At 45.9% G+C, this 17480-nt stretch overlaps 1 protein-coding gene across 8 annotated transcripts in view; it reads left to right on the top strand.

The window, feature by feature from the left end:
* Positions 1-1333: 1333 nt before the first annotated feature.
* The window catches only part of KIF3A (kinesin family member 3A), a 38760-nt gene continuing 22613 nt past the window's right edge, over positions 1334-17480 (top strand). For all 8 annotated transcript variants that reach the window (XR_005226452.2, XR_005226451.2, XM_037906496.2 and 5 more), the window contains exons 1-8: positions 1334-1492; positions 5342-5624; positions 7047-7191; positions 7486-7570; positions 9611-9716; positions 10842-10981; positions 11653-11850; positions 14520-14694. Coding sequence is in view for 6 of the 8 variants with exons in the window: in XM_037906496.2 (XP_037762424.1) it covers positions 1487-1492; positions 5342-5624; positions 7047-7191; positions 7486-7570; positions 9611-9716; positions 10842-10981; positions 11653-11850; positions 14520-14694 (1138 nt within the window). In the remaining 2 variants the exon portion in view is untranslated. The remainder of the gene's footprint in view (positions 1493-5341; positions 5625-7046; positions 7192-7485; positions 7571-9610; positions 9717-10841; positions 10982-11652; positions 11851-14519; positions 14695-17480) is intronic.

The raw sequence follows: 17480 nt of genomic DNA, 5'->3' as shown, positions 1-17480 counted from the left end.
CTTTGCAGGCAATGTGGGGGAAAACTCCTTATGGATTTTGGGGGAAGGATGGGAAGAGACTGGAGAAGAATCAGATCCATTTCTTTATGTGAAATTAGGATCTGTGGGGTAAAACCACAGCAGGGTTTTGCTGTTTTACAGTTACTGTGCAGCCTATGAGGGAATTGTTTCTTTCCAGCCCCCAGTACTCAGGATGTATGCTAAAACCAGGATTTGGTCCTCAATATAAAAATACTGTGTTCTCATTTTTCACAATGGCTCCCTTAAGAGAAAATTGGTCTCAATGTTTGCTCACCTTACTCATGTGAGTAAGCCCCACTGAAGTCAGTGAGAGTATTTCTGTGAGGAAGGAGACCAGGCTTGATTTTGTGCTGAGCAAACATGAAAGCACTTGCAGGACCAGACCCTTTCACTGTGTTGCGTAATAACTGCTTCTCATCTGTACATGTCATAGTGTAGCCATAATAACAACAGAGCCTTCTACCAAATAAACTAATAACCCGACTATGGTGAACACTAACATCTACAGGCCAGGTTCTTTGCTGTAGCAGAGATCAGCTCCTTGCAGCAGAGGGGAGGCCATCAGACAATTGGTTATTATAGCTCCCTGATTCTGTGCCCCTCATGCTCTGCCATCACTGCCCCGGTTCGAGCAACTTGGGAACTTGCTCTGACCTTGGCTAGCTGGTAAAAGTCCCACAAAGAGGCCACCTGTCAGGTCAGAATAGCCAGAATCTAGCGCTGCTCCAACCAGGCCTGTCTCTGGGTCAGGAGGCTGAGATAGAAGCTAGCTGTATAGACCAGTAAATCCTCAGCTGGCCAGATAATGCCAGATTCCGGCCCCTTTGCTGGAGTCTGTGTGGGCGTATGGCGTACACCTGAGCAGATCAGACTGCAGGATCAGCTCCTGAACTGGGCAGAGCATGCTGAGCTCTCTGGATGAGAACCTCTAGATCAGTACTAATGAATGAATAGTTAATTAGCATTAATTATTATTAATGATGCAATATGGTGACGACAGTTGCTGCTCCAGGAGGCTGCTTTTGGATCCAGCTTCCACTCTGGGCTGCGTGTGGCCCCGCGCCGCGCCGAGCCCAGCCCGGCCCGGCCCGGCCCAGCCCCCAACCTCAACAGAGCCAAACCCCCCGAAGCATCGGGCGCGGCTGCTGCAGTGAGGCCGCTTCGCCCAGCCCCTGCCTTCTCCCCTCATTGGCTGGAACCCTGCACCAATGGCCGCGCGGGGGGTAGAGGCGCCCCACCCCATCCCCAAGCCCATTGGTTGAGCGTCCTCCGCATGGCGCAGGGGTTAGCTGAGCGCCCAGTCACTCGCGCGTGGAGGTTGGGCCAGGAGCGGCAGGCGCCGCGGCTCTCGCGCCGCTGTTATTGTTACACTGTAGCGGGTTCGGGGTTACACTGAGCCCGCCCTTCCCCTTCGGGCGGAGAAGCTGGGTGCGGACCGGAGCCGCCCCGCAGGGACTAGCTCAGGATGCCGGTGAGGATCCAGACCCGGCCCGCGGTCCCGCCTTCCCCGTCGCTACGGAGCGTTGTGCCGTTGCTAGGGTGGCGCGGGGCCTGGGAGCAGCGGGGAGGCTGGGCCGGCTTGGGGGGGTGGCGTGCGGGGTACAGGGGGGCCGGGGAGGGGGAGTGGATCTGGGGTCGAGGCCTGGCATTGGGGGGTGGAGCGCAGGGTACGGGGGGCCTTAGAGCGGGGAGGGGGGACTGAGGAGAGGGGCCTGGCATGGGGTGGGGGTGGAGTGCGAGGTACAGGGGGGCTCTGGGCTGGGTTTGGGGAGTGGGTCTGAGGTCCGGGCCTGGCACTGGGGGATGGAGTGCAGGGTACAGGGGGGCTCTGGGCTGGGTCTGAGGTCGGGGCCTGGCATTGGGGGGTGGGGTGCAGGGTACAGGGGGGCTCTGGGCTGGGTCTGAGGTCCGGGCCTGGCACTGGGGGGTGGAGTGCAGGGTACGGGGCGCTCTGGGCTGGGTCTGAGGTCGGGGCCTGGCACTGGGGGGTGGAGTGCAGGGTACAGGGGGGCTCTGGGCTGGGTCTGAGGTCGGGGCCTGGCATTGGGGGGTGGAGTGCAGGGTATAGGGGGGCTCTGGGCCTGGTCTAGGGAGTGGGTCTGAGGTCGGGGCCTGGCATTGGGGGATGGACTACAGTGGGGCTCTGGGCTGGGTCTGTGGAGTGGGTCTGGGATCATGGGCCTGGTATTGAGAGATGGAGTGCAGGGTACGGGAGGGTCTGGCCTGTGAGTGGTGCCCACTCGGAGGTGAAGGATGCAGAGGGGCCCTGGTAAAGTGCTTGTCTCTGGGTAGCTTGTGTCGGATGTCCTAGGCTCACGGTGCAGGAAGGCTCTGGAGCCCTTAGGTTTGGGGCCCTAGGCCTACGGTTCACGGTGTAGGCAGGTGCTGATCGGGTGTAACAGGGATGGTGCTGGCCTGGGGTGTTGCTGAGTACTGGGATCTGAGAGAAGGGAGGGGCAGAGAAGTGCTAGACAAAGGTGGTGGTTGAAGTTTGACACAGGGAAGCTTAAATCATGTGCATTTATAAGCCAGCAGGATGCTTTTATAATGGATAGGCCTGGAGGGTGGTGGAAGACCTGGGCAATATTCTACTATTGCTTAGAATAATATCCTGTTTTGTAACTAAGTTCCTCCATGCCAATTGCTGTGTTTAGTATATTATATGTTTTTTACTAATAGTTCTGTATGCAAACAAATCTCACAGTTCAGGGCATAAACTGGTTGTTGCAGGGTTCAGAAAGGGAATTTCTTCCACACCTCAAATAGATTATTGTACAATGAAAGTGTAGAGATTTTTCACACCTTCTTCTGAAGCATTGGATAGTGCTAGATCCTAGGCTTCTTGAGTGAGTGGTTTGTATCTAGTATGGCAAATACTGTATTCCTATTACTGGATTGCAGAACATGCATATTTCAATTTATTATAGATAGTAACACACTGTTGTGCCTCCCGTGGTCTCTATTTATTATTCACAAAGTCATCCTGATTGTTGTGCACATTTATTACGATCAACCTGAGCTTCTAATGGTGATAAGGCTATTTTTGGCTTGCGTTTTTTTTTTTTTTTTTTTTTTTTTTTTTTTTTAAGGTAATATGTTTCCTAGGCCCAAAATGCCTGCCTTTCCAATAACCTTTGACAGGTGCTTTTGGTAATCTATGCAGCCAGAATGATTGGTGCCCCATATACTGTCTGATGTATGCTCTGCAATTTATTTTTCTTCATATGGTGAAATCTCAACTAGTTACAGAATTTTTTTTTTTTTTATGTTAGGGAGCTAGAGAGTTCAAGGAATTTCAAAGTACATGATATTCACTGTAGCAGAGAACTACTGATCTGCAGTCCTTACCATTGTCTAATAGTAATGATTCAGTTAAATAATAAGGTTTCTCCTTATGACTGGATTGCAGACAGAGGACCTGCAAGTTTTTAGCCTTGTTGAGTCTATCTCCACTTAAAGTCTTTACTTTTAGACTCCTCTGCTGACTCTGAACTGCAATGTATAACCTAAAGTAACTGTTACATTTGGCCACCCTGTGGCTCTTACTAGGTTTAGTCTTTGGTGATAAGATTTTTGATCTAATTTACTTATAAGGCCCCTATTAGCTTGGCATGTGAGCTCTTTATAAGTATTTCAGAGTAGAAATAGAAATCTTTCTCTTCCCAACTTACAGGAGAAATAGCATGATTAATATATAGGGATTTTCTTTTTTAAAATGCTCTGCCTACATGTTGTGTTCTGATGCGAGTACGCTTAATTCAGAATGCTGAGTTTACTGATCATTCTTATCCCTTGTGGAAGTAACCTCCATAGGCTAGGTTCAACTTCTCGGAAAGCTGTGTTTCTCACCCTTCTCTTATTGGTTAGTGGTTTCATTGTTCCAGTGGAACATAACAGTAACCAATTTAACAATCTGAGGACAGATGCCCTTGGTTGGGTGGGGAATGTTATACAAGAAGAACGTTCTTTTAAAGCTACTTCTTTCTCCTCAGTCTTACTGGGTTCAGCTTTAGCCAGTTTTTCATCTGGGTGCTGATCGCCAGTATTATTTAACTAGTTCTCCCAATGGCTTCATAAAGAGTAATGGGAGAAGGGACTGAGTCTTGTGGAGTGATGCAGGTGACGTCTTTGGAGATGGAGGAACTGTTGCCCGTTATAACCCACTTGTTTTGTAGGCCATATCAGGGAGTGTCTCTTATTGCTGGTCCTATGATGGAACAATAATTGATCACCCATTCAACAGGATGAGTACATGTACTTCTCTTGTCTGTGGGCTGGAGGAGCTCATCTACCAGCAGAACAAATGCTGCCTCAGTAGTGCTTTGGCCTAAAGCTTGACAGCAATCCAGAATATTGGCTGCTGACTAGTAGCAAAAAAACCAAACCAACCCCACTCTCGAAATGCTAACATCCTGATTAGCTTGCTTAGCAAAAGTTAGATGCTGGCTGGTAGTTAGCAGCCTCTGTAGCATCAAGCGATAGGGGTTTTTGTACTGACTGGGCAATTGTAAGTGTTAAGATGAGTGATAGATGTCTTTCATCAGCAGTGTTCAACCTCACATTGTGTTACAGTTGGCTTACAATTCGTATTTCAAAATTCTTGATGGCAGAATAGAAAACTTTCATGTATTTTAGGAGTATATGAAAGACCCAGCACCCCAAATATGGTCCCCCAAGTTACACTTGAAGTAGAACTGAACGAAGTGTGTATATGGACTTTTTGGCAAAAATTCACTTCAAAAGAAATCTGTTTGATTGTGTTCATGACCCTTCTGTATTTGAATTCTGGGAATGTTCAAGCTTACATGTGTTATTAGTGTACATAGTTGCAAAATGTGAATTTTAGCTTGACTGTTCAAAATCAAATGTTTAACAGTATATTTGATTGTAAAATCTGCAGTTTGTGTTCATTACTTACTTACTTCTTTCAATCAGGGACTAAAAACAATATCAATGTAACTAAACAGTACAGTGAACATGTTTTCAAATGAACAAATATTTTCAACAAAGAGTGCAAGCGAAGAATCATTTGTTGAAATTCACAAATCTTGAATGACTAATACATTTGAATTTCACAACCCATGTACAACTTGTGAACAGAAAAAGGTTAATTTAATCAAATTAGTTCTTTGTTGCACTTTATTCTGTTAGCTCCAGTTGTAAATCAGTCCTGTTCTGAACACTTAGGCCCCTGATCCTGCAAAGACTTGCTCGTACTTAAATATATGTAATATAATTACTCAGTGTGTACATTTAAGCACATCTGTACATCTTACACTGTAACACATGAAGATGTTTATTTTGTTTTTCATGTGTGTAGATCAACAAATCTGAGAAGCCGGACAAGCCTGAGAGCTGTGATAATGTCAAGGTTGTCGTCCGATGCCGACCTTTCAATGAAAGAGAGAAAGTAATGTGCTACAAGATGGCAGTTAATGTGGATGAAATGAGGGGAACCATTACTGTTCATAAAACAGACTCTTCCAACGAACCTCCAAAGACATTTACATTTGATACAGTTTTTGGACCAGAGAGTAAACAGCTTGATGTCTATAACTTAACTGCGAGACCAATTATTGACTCTGTTCTGGAAGGATACAATGGTAAGTCCCTTATTGTCCTAAAAATTAAGGATCCCTTATGCTGTCAAAATTCCATCTGATTTTAGTAGGAGTTTATCTGAAGAAAGTCTGCAGGTAAAAGCACCATATCATTCATATAGTTAACAATAACCTCGTTTTACTTAAAATAGAAAATCCAATAAGGGTATTCACAATTCTGAGTTCCCTGTTGCCAGTGGTTGTGCTTTTATAATTGGTAACAGATAATTATCAGTTACATTGTGAGCATCAGGTACTGGCAAGGTTAGTGGGTCAAACTTCTCAACTACTTTTTTCTATTTGTAAAGGATTTGCATTTTATTTATCTTTTTAGCACACCCAGGTTCTTGAGTGCTTTTCTTCTTGTAAAATATCAGTAGCCCTGCATGTGTGAGCAACTCTGCAGTAACAACTTGGCATGTATGTATAATGGAAGAAAAATATTGGTAAGGAAATAAATTGTTTCCAAATGGACAGTTATAAATAATAGTAAGTTGCAAAGATTTTAAAGATCTAGGAGAAATACTTCATTTGTATTGGGGTAAGTATAGGTGTAAAATATAGGAAGTTTCCTGAAGTTTAAATGCTAAGGCAAAAGATTTGTTAAGGCTGTGTGTAAAGGTAGAGTAGAATTAAGTATCTGTTTTTGGCCAGGGGTTTTTTGTAGCTGCAACAAAGCATAAATCTGACTTAGGAGCCAAACTTATTTTTGCAATACTTGGGTCCGTGATTCTGGTAAGCCTTTCTGATACAAGTGAAGGAGGAAGTTTCGTGCCTCACAGATTGGTGATGTAATCCAAATTGTAAATGATTCTGAAAATCTGTATCCTGGTTTGTGAAATGCCCATGTGTGGGGCCTGTGCTGAATCAATTTGAGGTTGCTACAGTTGTGGTTGAGGGACTGCTGATGCCCACCCATGGAGAGTGGCCCTGAGGCAGGTTGACACCATTCTGTAGCCAGTTACCCTTTTAAAAAGAAACTTATGTTTCTGTCTTAACAGGTTTGTACATATTTCGGAACATGAGTTACCCTTGTCTTGTTAATTACTTTTCTTTGCCTTTGTACAAGACAAAGATTGAAATCTACTTTTTAAATTTAAAGGAAACGAGTAAATGTGCCTGAACGAAGAGTCATTCATTCTACATTTGCATATTCTCCCTGTTAATAAATACATTATTGATTGGCCTAGCTCTGACGGATTGTGTGAGACATATTCCTAGAGCCGTTGTGCTTTGTGGTAGTTCAGCCCTGTTTGCAAAGACTGTACAACACTTACATTTCCTATAAGCCTGTACAGTGTGTACTGGAAAAGCTGGTAAGTTCTAACTCGTTGCTGGTGGTGGTTTTGGTAGTGCCAAGGTAATGATTAAAAACTGCCATCTTTGGTATTACGATTCATTATAAATATTTTTCTTGTACTGCAGGCACCATCTTTGCATATGGACAGACTGGCACAGGCAAAACTTTTACCATGGAAGGTGTACGAGCTGTTCCTGAACTTAGAGGAATCATCCCCAATTCATTTGCCCATATATTTGGTCACATTGCAAAGGCAGAGGGGGACACAAGGTGAACAAATTTTCTTCCTTTGCCTCACCCCCATCCCCGAGACAAGCAAAAGATTGAAGCACAAACTTTCAGACATCTTGGGTAAAATCCTGACCCTGTTAAAGTCAATGTGAGTTTTGCCATTGACTTAATTGTGGGCCAGGATTTCACCTCTTGTGCTTAAGCACATCTTCGTTTATGAATCAGTAAGCTGTCAGTTTGTATTAGTACTCTGCATATTTTCTTTGTACACTGAGATCAAACCAGTTACATTTAACAAATATTTCAGTTTATAAATGACTTTTTTAATCTTAGATTTTTGGTTCGAGTGTCTTACTTGGAAATTTACAATGAAGAAGTACGTGACCTGCTCGGAAAAGACCAGACACAGAGGCTAGAGGTGAGGATGGAGTGTTTTGAATCACTGACATTTTGCATTTTAAAGGAACAAATTGTCTCTTCAAGAAGAACTGAGTGTTAAAAGAACAGACAGACCTTGGAGGGGAAGAAAAGTTTTCCTTAGCACCAAAGGTGACCTTTTGCCACTATCAATATTTTGCCTTTTCTCACTTCTTCTTCTCACTTAACCTTTAGTCTAGTAATGTAACATTATTTCCCTCACACTCTAGACTAATTCCCCTTAGGAGAATCCGGGGAAGAATAGCTGAAAATATTCAAAATAGGATACAAAAACATTCTAGTCAGCGCCTGTATTGCTGTCAAATGAACTCCGTGGCCAAAGTGCCTTTGTCCTTTACACCGGTGCTTTTCCTGTGATTCCCTCCAGGGAACTTCTCCCACTTTTATGGCCAGTTTTCTCACAATCTTATCATCCCAAAGACTTTTGGGAGCTCCCTGACAGACTGTCTGTAGATCGCTCAGTGAGTTATGAGCCTGTTTATAAGAGCCAACAGTTTGCAGGGTGGTATATTTACTCTCTGGTTCTAGACCAGTGGTTTTCAATCTTTTCATTTGCAACCCCTAAAAAAATTTCAGATGGAGGAGTGGATACCTTTGGACATCTTAGACATAGTCTATAGATCCCAAGGGGTCCAGCAACCATGGGGTGAAAACCACTGTTCTCTGGTAATTACAGCCTTTCATGGACCCTTTAGACATAGTCTGCAGATCCCCAGGCTGTAAACCAGGGGTCTCAAACTCAAATGACCACGAGGGCCACGTGAGGACTAGTGCATTGGCCCGAGGGCCGCATCACTGACACCCCCCCATCGCTGTCCCTGGCCCCGCCCCCGCCCCTCTCTCCACCCCTTCCCTGCCTCCATTCCAACCTATTCCCTGAAGTCCCCACCCCCCCTCCCCGCCCCCAGGCGGTGCAGGAAGGATTCAGGGTGCGGGCTTCGGCCTGCGCCGCTTACTTAGAGTGGCGCCAGGGTGGCAGCAGCGTGCACTGGGGCCAGGGCAGGGTCCCTGCCTGCCGGCCCCGGCTCCGCACCGGGAAGCAGCTGGAACCATGTCCCTGTGGCCGGGGCATGGGGGCACAGGGCTCTGTGTGCTGCCTTGCGGCTCCTCCAGGTACCTGCCCCGAAGCTCCCATTGGCTGCAGTTCCCCGTTCCTGGCCAATTGGAGTTGCGGGGGGCAGTGCCTGGAAGCCAGGGCAATGCACGGAGCCCTCTGCTCCCCACCCCCTCCCTGGGCCGCAGGGAAGTTGTGCCGGCTGCTTCAGGGAGCAGCGCGGGGCCACGGGGGGGCAATCCCGCCAGCTGGATCCGGCCTGTGGGCTGTAGTTTGCCCACCCCTGGCCGGGAGGTAGGCCAGGGGAGTGCGGGCTGCTTGGCGGTCTGCAGGAAATAACCCCGCGGGCTGCGTGTTTGAGACCCCTGCTCTAAACCATGGCTCTTTAGCTGACTTCACAAAGACTCTTCCCAGGGCTAGGAGAAAAGATGTGGGCATCTGTACAGAATAGGAGAGTGGCATGTGGGGTATGCTGTTCAGTTATTGTAGCAATGCCTTGAAACCTTTGTTTGAAGTACTTCTCTTGAGAGAAGAAATAAGAGATGGACAATCCAGCTTTTTATTTATTAAATACTTCAGAAATTCTCAGTGGTCCCTGGGGCCAGGAAACAGTTGATTAGACCAAGTGCTTTCTCTGCCTCTGAATGTGTTGTGCCTACTCCCCTCTCTGAACCCCTCTTTACGATCTCTATGGAGATTTGAGGCTTCCTCCTGATTGGTGTTCCCTCCATTTGATTTGCCTTGGGAGAAGGGGCAGTAGAAGGCTACAACGCTCTTGATCCATAGGCTTGTATGGTTCTGATAAGTCATGCTTGTATAGAACAGAAACTAGAGTACTGCTATTTCTAGAAGCATAGTGCATTACGTTATGATAACTGGTATATGCGAATACTACAGAGAACAGCTCCCAAAAATAATCTCTGTGCACCTCCTGGAAGTGCCCAAACAAATCTGTTTCTTGTTTAGGTTAAAGAGAGACCTGATGTGGGAGTTTATATCAAAGATCTTTCAGCTTATGTTGTAAACAATGCAGATGATATGGATAGAATCATGACACTAGGCCACAAAAACCGTAAGTAGCACTCATTATTAGGGTTTTAAACTCTTGTCCAGAGCACAGTTTAGTGTAGCACTATGCATTGCCAGGTAGACAGCTGACTTTCGGACCTGGGTACAGTCTTCACAACTCTTCAGGAACAGCACTCTCAGCTGAGCAGTGAGAGGGATGACTCCTTGCTAAGTCCCGTGATTCAGAAGCAGCCAATGAAGGTAAGACAGGCCCTATACAGCAGCTTTTCTTGGCTGGAAGGCTTGTTCCAATGTGGAGTCTTGACGGTGTGAGACAGGGTGTGAGAGTGGGGCTGTAACTGAGGTTTTGAGACTACAGCAAAGCAAGAGGAGACCACTGGGACTCCTAGTGGGTCTTGAACTTGCCCATTCATTCTCCTTTTCTTCCTCTCACCTTTGCCCAGGTGAGCAAACGTTAGACCAGTGCTCTGTAGTATTGTAAACTGGTGATGCGATTGCATGTTTTCTCGGAGCAACAAAACAGCTCATTTTAACATCCAGGACACTTTCTGAATGAAGTACTATAGGTTAATATACAAATCAAGCAAGGGTTAATGACTGTCACTGCCACTACATTGAAAACTGCAATATTTTTACTACTCGTAAAACACAACTCAATCAGCCAGGATTAATGGTCTAACCCTAATGGGTACTGAGCATCATCTCTCTTAGATTGCAGTCTTTGCTGAGTCAGTTGTATTTTCCAAAGGAGATGAATGGGTGTGAGGCTGCCTAGTGCCTTTTGGGATTGGGCCTTGAAAGGCATATGCAGGGGTACAGCTAGAAGCAAAACCTCTACTTGTCTTTCAAATGATTGCACGTCCAGACTAAAGATGAATGCTGCAATTTCAAGCCCAGAAAAAAATCCTTCACCACAGGGTCTGAGGGGAGATGCAGCATCAGAATCACTGCAAAATGTTGGGTGTTATAGCTGAGATTATTATTCTACACTAATTATTAAGTCTTATCATTTTCTGAAGTTAAACAAGAAATGCATTCAGTTGTTTTAAGTAAGATTATAAACTCTGTAAATTATAACTGCTCTGTGGCCTCTTTGTTTTCAGATTAGGGACTGTTTTACCTTATAGTTCATTGTTAATTCTGATGTTTTTGGGTCTCTTAACTAAAGGTTCTGTTGGTGCCACTAATATGAATGAGCACAGCTCCCGTTCCCATGCCATCTTCACTATTACCATTGAATGCAGCGAGAAGGGTGTTGATGGAAACATGCATGTTCGTATGGGCAAGCTGCACCTTGTAGATCTAGCTGTAAGTAGTAACGTGCAGCTCTAACAAAATGCTAGTTGTGGGATGGTTACTGATTGTTATGCTGGACCCTTAACAAGATAGGGAAAAGGCACTGCTCCTCCCTGAAAGAGCTTACGATGTAAGGCCCAGATGCAGTACGAGTTTCTGTGGGGACAGACTGCTGTGGAACCCGACTTAAATCAATGCAATTCTGCCTGAATGCAAAGATCTGCCTATGTGAAATAAATTGCAGGATTGGGGCCTTCCTTAGACATGCATAACTTTCCCAGTGGAGAGGATGGCCGAGGGAGGACAAGGGATACAATAGTCACATTTTTGAGGTCGCTCAAGTGTGTTATGTGCATCTAGATGGTTCCATTACATTTTTTTTCTTGTAAAAGTATAATTGTTTATAAGTTACTAGATGTTTCTTTTCCCTCATATCCATTGATTGGGGGAATCAGAAGATCATATTTAAAAACTTATCATTAGGGTGTTATGCAGTGTTGTGTATTAGCTACAGTTTGTTTTTCTAAAATAAGTGTTTGTATATGAGAATGGTACATTCCATTTTTCCAGCTATGTCTCTTTGCTGTGCACTGTTCAGTGCTACCATGAGTCTAAAGATTCCATTAAGACCTGCTTGACCCTGTCCTTTCACCCTCTAAATACCTGTGTATTCCTTTCGCCAGGGATCAGAAAGGCAGACAAAAACTGGAGCTACTGGGCAACGACTAAAGGAAGCCACAAAAATTAACCTTTCACTTTCCACTCTTGGGAATGTTATTTCTGCACTGGTGGATGGCAAGAGTACTCATGTGCCCTATCGTAACTCTAAATTGACTCGACTTCTTCAGGATTCCCTGGGGGGCAACTCAAAAACCATGATGGTAAGAATGGGATACGCCAAAGTTCAATGTCCCAGTAACCTGGTTTATATCTTTAAGGTGGAATTGAAGCAAAATTCTCATGGGAATAGTTTGACGTTTGTATTTACCCTTTTTTATTTCAGGACTGTGCTCTTTCATCAGTGCATAGAAATGTAGGGCAGGAAGACCCCTTGAGAGGTCATTTAGTCCAACCCCTATGCTGAGGCAGGACCAAGAACCTAGGGCATCCCTAATACGTGTTTGTGCAACCTGTTCTTAAAATCCTTCAATGATGGTGCTTCCACAAGCTCCCTTGGAAGCCTGCTCTGGTGCTTACTATTCTTATAGTTAGAAAGTTTTCCCTATTATCTAACCTAAATCTCCCTTGCTGCTGGTTTAGCCCATTACTTCTTGTTCTACTTTTAGTGGACGTGGAGAACAATTGCTCACTATCCTCTTTATGACAGGTTTCAGAGTAACAGCCGTGTTAGTCTGTATTCGCAAAAAGAAAAGGAGTACTTGTGGCTCCTTAGAGACTAACCAATTTATTTGAGCATAAGCTTTCGTGAGCTACAGCTCACTTCATCGGATGCATACTGTGGAAAGTTTAGAAGATCTTATTATATACACACAAAGCATGAAAAAATACCTCCTCCCACCCCACTCTCCTACTGGTAATAGCTTATCTAAAGTGATCACTCTCCTTACAATGTGTATGATAATCAAGTTGGGCCATTTCCAGCACAAATCCAGGTTTTCTCACCGCCCCCCCCCCCCCCCCCCCCCCCCCCCCCCCCCCCCCCCCCCACACACAAACTCACTCTCCTGCTGGTAATAGCTTATCTAAAGTGATCACTCTCCTTACAATGTGTATGATATCCTCTTTATAACAGCCCTTCACATATTTGAGACTTCTTTCAGCCCTCCTCAGTTTTCTTTTCTCAAGATTAAATATGCCCAGTTTTAACTTTTCCTCATAGGTAGGGCCCTACCAAAGTCATGGTCAATTTCATGGTCATAGGATTAAAACAGTTATAAATTTCATGATTTCAGCCATTTAAATCTGAAATTTCAGGGTGTTGTAACAGTAGGTGTCCCTGACCCAAAAAGGAGGGAGCGGGGAGGGTTTGCAAGGTTACTGTAGGGGGGGTTGCGGTACTGCTACCCTGACTTCTGCTCAGCTGCTGGCAGCGGCGGTGTCTTCAGAGTTGGGCAGCTGGAGAGCAGCAGCTGCTGGCCAGGAGCCCAGCTCTGAAAGCAGAGGCACTGCCAGCAGCAGCGCAGAAGTAAGGATGGCATGGTATGGCACTGCTACCCTGACTTCTGCGCTGTTGCTGGCAGGGTGCTGCCCTCAGAACTGGGCGCCCGGCCAACAGCTGCCACCCTCCGTCTGCCCAGCTCTGAAGGCAGCGCAGAAGTAAGGGTGGCAATACTGCAACCTCCCCCTAAAACAACCTTGTGACTCCCCCCCGCCCGCAACTCCCTTTTGGGTCAGGACCTCCAATTTGAGAAACGCTGGTTTCCTAAGTTCCCTCTAAGCCACGCAGTAGCCTATTAAGCGCTGCACAGGTGCTCAGGGCTGCGGCAGGGAGAGATGCCCCGGACCTGCTGTGGCCAGGGGAGGGGTGCCTATCCCACGGACCTAGCCTCAGAGCTGCCTTGAGGAGAGATGCCTCTTCCCCCACCCCCTCCCCAGCCCAGGTGCTGTTGCAGCGAGAGAGAGCTGGGGGGAGTCCTCTTTCTCCCTCTCTCTCTCTCCCCCGTCCGTCCTCCCTCCCTCCCTCCTGTAGTCCCGGAGCCTGCACCCAGAGTCGGAGCCCTCACCTCCCCGTACCCCAATCCTCTGCCCCAGCCCTGAGCTCAGCATCCCCGGCCCCACTTCCGAGCCCACACCCTGAGCCCCCTCCCACACTCCGAACCCCTCGGCCCCACCCCCGACACATGAATTTTGTTATGTACACCAATATGGAGGTGATGTGTCACATAACCTCCATATTGTGCACATCATAAAATTCATTCCTCATATGCGTGGGGAAAAATTAAAGGGAACGCTGCTGATCTCCCTCATGAAGTCTGTATAGTATAGGGTAAAAGCACACACATACCAGATTTCACGGTCCACAACGTGTTTTTCATGGCCACAAATTTGGTAGGGCCCTACTCATAGGTCAGGTTTTCTAAACCTTTTGTCATTTTCTGTACCTCTTCTCTGGACTCTCCACTTTGGCACATCTTTCTTAAAATGTGGCACCCAAACTTAATCCAGTATTCCAGCTGGGGCCTCACCAGTACCTTATAAAGCAGTACAATTACCTCCTGTGTCTCTCGTATACAACAGTCCTGTTCACATACTCTCATCCTGTACAGCTTTTAGCCTTACATCTGTCTGAACATAAAATTCACTTCATGGACATGGGAGGCTATAGACCAGAACAAGAGTACCCAGACGCATAGGGTCAAATGGAAGCTGTGCTTCTGCATCCCGGGGCAGGACTTAGTTCATGCTCTGAAGGCAGCAGAAAAGTACAGTTTGCAGGCAGAAAACTACAGTAAGGGATTTGCAGAACAGGGCGTGGGTCTGTTTTTACATTTCCTGGTCTTGCAATTCCTTGTATTTGTGTCATTCAAGCTTTTACGTAGTGCTAAATCCCATCTACACAAGTAACTCCTTTTTTTTTTTTATGTAACAGTGTGCAAATATTGGTCCGGCAGACTATAATTATGATGAGACTATCAGCACACTCAGATATGCCAACCGTGCCAAAAACATCAAGAATAAGGCCAGAATTAATGAAGATCCCAAGGATGCCTTGCTCCGTCAGTTTCAAAAAGAAATTGAAGAGCTTAAAAAAAAGCTGGAGGAAGGTAACTTCCCTTGTTCCTAATAATGTTCTCTGTACCTTCAGGTTATTCTGTTCCTGTGTGACACGTCTCCTTTTTAAAGACTTACCATGGTATGCTTTTCAGGAGTTTTGTAATAACATCTGAAGTCCCCGTGCTTTTACATATGAGTTTGTTACATTAGTCTCAAGTAAAAAGAAGAAACCCAAAAATCACCCATAAATAGAAATAGATGGCATGCACGTATTTCTATGCTGAATGCAAGCTAGAGCTTTTTCTTCAGTTAAGTATTGGATTTGTCCACTAGATGGTATTTAGAGCTAATGTAAGCTAGCAGATTTCATCTTTTCTTCTCTCCTTGGTTTAGGTTTGGATGTGACCTGTATATAATTGAAATGTACTAATTTTAAAAGTCTCATAGAATCATAGAATATCAGGGTTGGAAGGGAGCTCAGGAGGTCATCTAGTCCAACCCCCTGCTCAAAGCAGGACCAGTCCCCAACTAAATCATCCCAGCCAGGGCTTTGTCAAGCCTGACCTTAAAAATATCTAAGGAAGGAAATTCCACCACCTCCCTAGGTAATGTATTCTAGTGTTTCGCCACCCTCCTAGTGAAAAAGTTTTTCCTAATATCCAACCTAAACCTCCCCCACTGCAACTTGAGACCATGACTCCTTGTTCTGTCATCAGCTACCACTAAGAACAGTCTAGATCCATCCTCTTTGGAACCCCCTTTCAGGTAGTTGAAAGCAGCTATCAAATCCCCCCTCATTCTTCTCTTCTGCAGACTAAACAATCCCAGTTCCCTCAGCCTCTCCTCATAAGTCATGTGTTCCAGTCCCCTAATAACTTTTGTTGCCCTCCGCTGGACGTTTTCCAGTTTTTCCACATCTTTCTTGTAGTGTGGGGCCCAAAACTGGACACAGTACTCCAGATGAGGCCTCACCAATGTCGAATAGAGGGGAACGATCACGTCCCTCGATCTGCTGGCAATGTCCCTACCTATACATCCCAAAATGCCATTGGCCTTCTTGGCAACAAGGGCACACTGACTCATATCCAGCTTCTCGTCCTCTGTAACTCCTAGGTCCTTTTCTGCAGAACTGCTGCCGAGCCATTTGGTCCCTAGTCTGTAGTGGTGCATGGGGTTCTTCCATCCTAAGTGCAGGACTCTGCACTTGTCCTTGTTGAACCTCATCAGATTTCTTTTGGCCCAATCCTCTAATTTGTCTAGGTCCCTCTGTATCCTATCCCTACCCTCCAGCGTATCTACCTCTCCTCCCAGTTTAGTGTCATCCGCAAACTTGCTGAGGGTGCAATCCACACCATCCTCCAGATCATTAATGAAGATATTGAACAAAACCGGCCCCAGGACCGACCCTTGGGGCACTCCACTTGATACCGGCTGCCAACTAGACATGGAGCCATTGATTACTACCCGTTGAGCCCGATAATCTAGCCAACTTTCTATCCACCTTATAGTCCATTCATCCAGTCCATACTACTTTAACTTGCTGGCAAGAATACTGTGGGAGACCGTGTCAAAAGCTTTGCTAAAGTCAAGGAACAACACGTCCACCGCTTTCCCCTCATCTACAGAGCCAGTTATCTCGTCATAGAAGGCAATTAGATTAGTCAGGCATGACTTGCCCTTGGTGAATCCATGCTGACTATTCCTAATCACTTTCCTCTCCTCTAAGTGCTTCAGAATTGATTCCTTGAGGACCTGCTCCATGATTTTTCCAGGGACTGAGGTGAGGCTGACTGGTCTGTAGTTCCCACTATCCTCCTTCTTCCTTTTTTTGAAGATGGGCACTACATTAGCCTTTTTCCAGTCGTCCGGGACTTCCCCGGATCGCCATGAGTTTTCAAAGATAATGGCCAATGGCTCTGCAATCACATCCGCAAACTCCTTTAGCGCTCTTGGATGCAGTGCATCCGGCCCCATGGACTTGTGCTCGTCCAGCTTTTCTAAATAGTCCCAAACCACTTCTTTCTCCACAGAGGGTTGGTCACCTCCTCCCCATGCTGTGCTGCCCAGTGCAGTAGTCTGGGAGCTGACCTTGTTCATGAAGACGGAGACAAAAAAAAGCATTGAGTACATTAGCTTTTTCCACATCCTCTGTCACTAGGTTGCCTCCCTCATTCAGTAAGGGGCCCACACTTTCCTTGACTTTCTTCTTGTTGCTGACATACCTGAAGAAACCCTTCTTGTTACTCTTAACAGCTCTTGCTATCTGCAACTCCAGGTGTGATTTGGCCTTCCTGATTTCATTCCTGCATCCACAAGCAATATTTTTATACTCTTCCCTGGTCATTTGTCCAATCTTCCACTTCTTGTAAGCTTCTTTTTTGTGTTCAAGATCAGCAAGGATTTCACTGTTAAGCCAAGCCGGTCGCCTGCCATATTTACTATTCTTTCTACACATTGGGATGGTTTGTCCCTGTAACCTCAATAAAGATTCTTTAAAATACAGCCAGCTCTCCTGGACTCCTTTCCCCCTCATATTATTCTCCCAGGGGATCCTGCTCATCAGTTCCCTGAGGGAGTCCAAGTCTGCTTTTCTGAAGTCCAGGGTCCATATTCTGCTGCTCTCCTTTCTTCCCTGTGTCAGGATCCTGAACTAAACCATCTCATGGTCACTGCCTCCCAGGTTCCCATCCACTTTAGCTTCCCCTACTAATTCTTCCTGGTTTGTGAGCAGCAGGTCAAGAAGAGCTCTGCCCCTAGTTGGTTCCTCCAGCACTTGCACCAGGAAATTGTCCCCTACCCTTTCCAAAAACTTCTTGGATTGTCTGTGCACCACTGT

The sequence above is a fragment of the Chelonia mydas genome, chromosome 8, assembly GCF_015237465.2.
Source record: "Chelonia mydas isolate rCheMyd1 chromosome 8, rCheMyd1.pri.v2, whole genome shotgun sequence".
Classification (NCBI taxonomy): Eukaryota; Metazoa; Chordata; order Testudines; family Cheloniidae; genus Chelonia; species Chelonia mydas.
This window is presented reverse-complemented; position numbering and strand designations above follow the sequence as displayed.